Source organism: Ailuropoda melanoleuca, chromosome 13 (assembly GCF_002007445.2).
Source record: "Ailuropoda melanoleuca isolate Jingjing chromosome 13, ASM200744v2, whole genome shotgun sequence".
NCBI classification, from domain to species: domain Eukaryota; kingdom Metazoa; phylum Chordata; class Mammalia; order Carnivora; family Ursidae; genus Ailuropoda; species Ailuropoda melanoleuca.
The window spans coordinates 74,322,994-74,329,205 of record NC_048230.1 but is presented as its reverse complement, the minus strand read 5'-3'; the positions used below and the strand labels follow the sequence as shown (position 1 = coordinate 74,329,205).

At 41.9% G+C, this 6,212-nt stretch overlaps 1 protein-coding gene across 1 annotated transcript in view; it reads left to right on the top strand.

Moving 5' to 3' along the window:
* The window catches only part of C13H20orf194 (chromosome 13 C20orf194 homolog), a 125,131-nt gene that overhangs the window by 90,443 nt on the left and 28,476 nt on the right, over nt 1–6,212 (top strand). The window contains exon 28 of the mRNA XM_034641898.1: nt 1,883–2,008. Coding sequence (XP_034497789.1) covers nt 1,883–2,008 — 126 coding nt within the window. The remainder of the gene's footprint in view (nt 1–1,882; nt 2,009–6,212) is intronic.

Here is a 6,212-nt window from a genome sequence, read left to right as displayed (position 1 = left end):
GATGAGTTATTTGTAGGAACTCAGGAAGTGGCTCAGGCAAGCTGTACCTATCCCCCCCAGCCACCACCATTGGCTTCCCAAGGGCCCAGGTCCATATGATCATCAAGGCTGCCATCAGATTTGCCTTCCCTCCATAGGAACTGACCTTTTGGCGATAGGCTGGGTCAGTTGGGAAAATGTTCTCTACAAGGTAAAGAGCGGAGGCCCCTTCTTGGAGTGGCCATGAGCCTACCCAGGATTGAACATCCAAGTCATTCATCTGTCCTGCTTAGGCACCACAAGTTACCATCATTCAACAACCACTTTATGTTGTTGAAGAGACAGACTATAAACAAATAAATGAGAAAATACAGTGTATGTTGCTGATGTTCAGTGCCGTAGGGAAGAATTGGAGCGGGGGCAGGTTGTGCAGAAGGAGGTTTGCTATATCCCATAGGCTGTAGGAAGTCAGAGGATACCCCTTTCAAGATGCCATTTGAGCAGAGAACTGAAGGGAGCAAGACTGGCAGACATTTGAGGAAAAGAGCATCACAGGAGGGGACAGAGAGTGCCAGGGTGGAAGTATGCCTGGCATGTTCAGGGAAGAGCCAGGAGGTCACAGTGGGTAGATTCAGGTAAGGGAAGGAATAGGAGGAGGAGAAACTCCTTGTGGTGTGGGAGTCAGATCATAGACAGCTGTGGGGGCTGTTGTAAGGGCTTTAAAAGCTTTGACGCTGAGTGGGATGGAAGCCACTCACTCATTGGCTTAGCATGGTGGGATTAGCATGATCTCTGGCTTCTCTGTTGAAAACAGGTTGGGCAGGGACAGGGACAGAAGTAGGGAGGCCAGTGAGGAGGCTGTGGGGTAATCTGTGCAAGAGATGATAACAGTTTGGATCCAGTAGTAGTGGGAGAATGTGAGCATCAATCTCATTCTGGTTATATTTTGAAAATTGAGAAAAAATGGAGTCAGTGACGACTCCAAACAAAAAATTTTTTAATAATATTTATTTTGTTATATTAGTCACCATACAGTACATCGCCAGTTTTTGATGCAATGTTCCATGATTCATTACTTGCATAAAACACCCAGTGCACCATGCAATATGTGCCCTCCTTAATACCCATCACCAGCCTATCCCAATCCCCCACCCCCCTCCCCTCTGAAGCCCTCAGTTTGTTTCCCAGAGTCCATAGTCTTCCATGGTTCATTCCGCCTTCTGTTTACCCCCCCTTCATTCTTCCCTTCCTTCTCCTACCGATCTTCCTATTTCTTATTCCAAACAAAATTTTTGGCCTAGCAGCTAAAAGAATGGAGTCCCCTCTGCTGAGAAGGACAAGACCTTAGGAGAAACAGCCATGGGAAATTGAATCATGAACATGTTAAGTTCTAACTGAAAATATTAAATTGGCTCTGGAAGTCTGGAGTTAGGAGGGAGTTCCAGGCAGGAAATAACAAATGCAGGTGGGGTTTGACATGTGTCTGCTGACCTACAGGGTCCCCGTTTCTCTCCTGTCTGCATGTTCTTTGAGGCAGAAGGAGAGAAAAAGCTATGAAAGGAAATAGACCAACACAGGAGCTCCTAGAATGATTGGAAAACAGGCCTAAGGACACCCAAGTCCCACCCTTAGAGCGCCAGGGCTATCTGCAGTCTTCCCTTTACGCCTAGAAGTGGTGGGGGATTCTTCCACTCACTCTTGCACAGTTAGGAGTACTAATGAGGTTTGGGAATGCAGAAACATTGTGGAATGCAGGGAGGGGCTCTAAATCATTAAGTGGGGTGACCCCAAGGAGCCCAGTCACAGGCTCCTCCTTGTGGTTTTCCTTCCACCCTTGCTCACTCAGCCCCTCAGCATTTTGCGGCCCCAGTCAGTAAACTAATCTTTCTCTTTTTTCTCCCAGATACACAGATGTTATTGATGTCATCCAGGCCCTGCAGACCCATCCAGACTCAAACGTCAAGTCGTCCTTCACCATCGGTGCCATCACAGTGTGCGTGGACCCCCTGAGCTGCTACATGGAGCACAGGTACATACTTCAGATCCTCTGCAGCCCACAGGGTGTGGTGGGCTTAAATATACAGAAAGTGATTTTCTTCCACCCACTGGAAGGAGACACATCTTTATGTGTGTTTGTCTTTTGGAATGCCTTAGTCTACCTTACGTACAATGAATGCTCAATTGTTGCTTGATTAGGAAAGCTAGGTTCTCAGAAGACACCTATAGACCAGAGTTTCTCACCACTTTTCTTTGTGCACTGAGAAGTTGTCCATCTAGGGCAGTGGGGCTTGAAACAGCTTCTCCCAGAAAGAAAGAATGCCCATGACAGCCTTTTCTTTTCCTCTTTACTCCAGGAGAGGTGCTTTGTTTTCAAAGGTTCTTAGAGTATCTCATAGATAATTTTTCCTATGGTTAAGACTTTTTTTTTCAGATTTATTTGAGAGAGAGAGAGTGTGTGTGTGTGTGTGTGTGTGTGTGAGCAGGTGGAGGGGCAGAGGGAGAGAGGCAATCTCGAGCAGACTCTCCGCTGAGTGGGGAGCTCAGTGTGGAGCTCACTGTAGGACTTGATCCCATGACCCATGAGATCACAGCCTGAGTCAAGATCAGGAGTTGGCTGACTGAGCCACCCAGATGCCCCTGTGGTTAGGCCATCTTAAAGCTGTCTTACCTTAGTTAATGATATTCATTCTCGCTACTAATAGGTGAACTTTGGGGTTTTTTTTTTAAACTTTGGAAGTAATATAACAGCAACAGTGAAAATTGGGTAATAATTGGGGTGCGTGGGTGACACGGTTGAGCATCTGCCTCTTGGTTTCGCTCAGGTCATGATCTCAGGGTCATGAAATCCAGCCCTGCTTGGGCTCCGCATTCAGCAGGGAGTCTGCTTGAAAGATTCTCTCCCTCTTTTCCTCTCCACACTCACATGCACATGATCTCTCTCTCTAAAAATAAATAAGTCTTTAAGAGAAAGAAAGAAAGAAAGAAAGAAAGAAAGAAAGAAAGAAAGAAAGAAAGAAAGGAAGGAAAGAAAGAAAGAAAGAAAGAAGGAAGGAAGGAAGGAAAAGAAAGAAAAGAAAGAAAGAAAGAAAGAAAGAAAGAAAGAAAGAAAGAAAGAAAGAAAGAAAGAAAATANGAAAGAAAGAAAGAAAGAAAGGAAGGAAAGAAAGAAAGAAAGAAGGAAGGAAGGAAGGAAAAGAAAGAAAGAAAGAAAGAAAGAAAGAAAGAAAGAAAGAAAGAAAATAAATTAGGTGAAATTTACCCATAATCTCACTCATTCAATGTAACTATTATCATTTTTGTGAATTCCTTGCCTTTTTTATATGCATTTTTTATAGTTATGGTATACATATAATTTTATATCCTTCCTCTTAGATTAATATAGAAACATATTATGTAAGTTAATGTATATATGTTCCAATATCACAGTGGTAATTGCATTTTTATTAATTATGTAGTCATTACGTGTGTCGATGGACATGCTTGTCTTAGCAGTTTCCCCACTATTAGTCACATAGGTTGTCTCCAACTTTTCACTATTCTAAATAATGCTGTGAGAACATCTTTATCCATATAAATTTTTCAAATTTCAGATAATTTCCTTAGAATAATTTCTTCAAAGAGATAGTAATTAATTGTCTGATCAGTTTTATAACTCTTTATTCACAGCTGAAAATTGCTTTTTGAGTGGGTTTCACAGTTTACACTGCCCCGTGGTATCTAGAAGTACCTGTTTCATCCCGAGAGCACTCCTCACTGGGGAGAGGTCCAAGTACTACCTTGTCCCTTCACAGAGCTATTTGACTTCCTGTCCCTTTAGCCCAGTGTAGTGTATCCCAGGTCTGTAATCATGTGGTCTTTCTGGCTGGTCCATATTACTAGTGTCTCCTGGGAACTGAATGATCTACCCTTCAACTTTCATCTGAATGAGCTCCCTTCATGTTTGAGGCCCAAGTTGGTATCTTTAGATTTCTCATATAAATTACATTAGAGGTTACTTCCCTTACCACCTCGACTGATTTCAAGAAACGTCTTCACCATTTCTCTTCCCTTTAGTTGTGACTTAGGTTCTGCTCTCCCATAAAAAGCCAAGGTGGTCTGTTTCCTTCTGTCATAGTTAGGTTATTGTAGTAAATGCTGAGCATCACCACGTACTTTGGACTGCCCATTGGCTCTCACATGCCACCCGTCCTACCAGTCGTGTTTCTTTTCCGCAGACTTTTATTTAAAGATGAACTAAAGGGGTGCCTGGCTGGCTCAGTTGGAGGAGCATACGACTCTTGATCTCAGGGTCGTGAGTTCAAGCCCCATATTGGGTGTAGAGATTACTTAAAAATAAAATCTTTAAAACAGGGACTTTTCGGTGGCTCAGTTGGTTGTGTCTGCCTTTGGCTCAGGTCATAATCCCGGGGTGCTGGGATTGGTCCCTGCATCGGACTCCTTGTTTGGTGTGGAGCCTGCTTCTCCCTCTCCCTCTGCCACTTCCCCTGCTTGTGCACTCTCTCGCACGTGTGCTCTCTCTCTCTGTCAAATAAATAAATATAATCTTAAAAAAATTAAAATAAAATAAATAAAGATGAACTAAAGCAGAAGGAGGTTTAATGTGTGACTAGATACTACCATTTTAAAAAGGTTGGAAAAGTTAGTAATAAGCAAACAACAGATGGAGGTTATACTTTGAAGAATTAACCTAGACAATGATCTTCTACACTGTCAAAATAAATAAATAAATAAGGAGAAAAGGAGTTAACAGGGTAGGTGGGAAGAGCTCAAAGAAGAAATATACAAGGTCTGGGGAAATGGGATCTTCTTGGGGTGATGCAGTGTTCTTAAATTGAATTATGGTGATAGTTGCACAATTCTGTAAATTTACTTTAAAAATCATTGAACTGTATACACTTAAAATGAGTGAATTTTATGATATGAAAGTTATACCTCAATAAAGCTGTTAAATAGAAAAGATCAGGGGGACAAAAGAGTTTAGTTAGCAGAAATAGATGGAAGATGAACTTCTAGAGCACTAGAAAGAAAACAGATGATAATAAAACCACTATACCAGGGGCGCCTGGGTGGCACAGCAGTTAAGCGTCTGCCTTCGGCTCAGGGCGTGATCCCAGCGTTATGGGATCGAGCCCCACGTCAGGCTCTTCGCTATGAGCCTGCTTCTTCCTCTCCCACTCCCCCTGCTTGTGTTCCCTCTCTCGCTGGCTGTCTCTATCTCTGTCGAATAAATAAATAAAATCTTTAAAAAAAAAAAAACAAAAAAACACTATACCGATGAAAATCTCAATCGAAGCAGTGAGAAGTAGAATAGACACTGCAGAAACTTAAGTCTGTGTCAGAGAACCTCAAGTTTGAGAAAATAACAAAATGAAGAGGAAAAAATAGACAAAGCAATGAAGATCATTAGAGAAAAGAGGGACTGTAGAATACAGACTTAGCTTTTGTGAGTGCAGAAACCATTTCTGTTTAATGCTTATGAAATATCGTTGAATAATGGGTGTGCCAACATGTGAGAAATAAGGGTCCTTAAGAGAATTCAAATAAAGAAATAAGTGAGAAATATATGAAAGGACTGAGGATGACCATATAATCTATTTAAGTGTAGAAATAAGGCTATATCTGGGGAGCCTGGGTGGCTCAGTTGGTTAAAGCGTTGGCCTTTGGCTCAGGTCATGATCTCAAGGTCTTGAGATCGAGCCCCACATTGGGCTCCCTACTCAGCAGGGAGCCTACTTCTCCCTCTCATCTCTGCTCATGCTTTCTCTTACTATCTCTGTCTCTCAAATAAATAAATAAAGTCTTAAGAAAAAAAAAAGAAGGCAATATCATGTATGAATTAGGGTCGTGGAATATAAAAAATATAAGTAACAAAATCATGGATGTTAGGACTATGAGTATACTAATTTCTTCAGGGTTTTTTTTCATACTGGGAGATCAAAAGTATTAAATCAGTGAGTCAAAGTTACTGACTGGTTCATTTTTTAGAAATTAATGAGAAATTTCCAAATTTACCTTTGAACTTCTTCCAGAAAGTAATTTACTGTAGTGGTTTACTAATGTTCTGTTGGAAAACTAATGATTAGTCCCTGCAATGGGCTATGGGCTGTTATATTCCATGGGCAAGAGGTACACATGAAACAGAATGAGAGAATTGTGGCACCCATGATCAAGAATAGAAAGTTATTGGGGCGCCTGGGTGGCACAGCGGTTGGGCGTCTGCCTTCGGCTCAGGG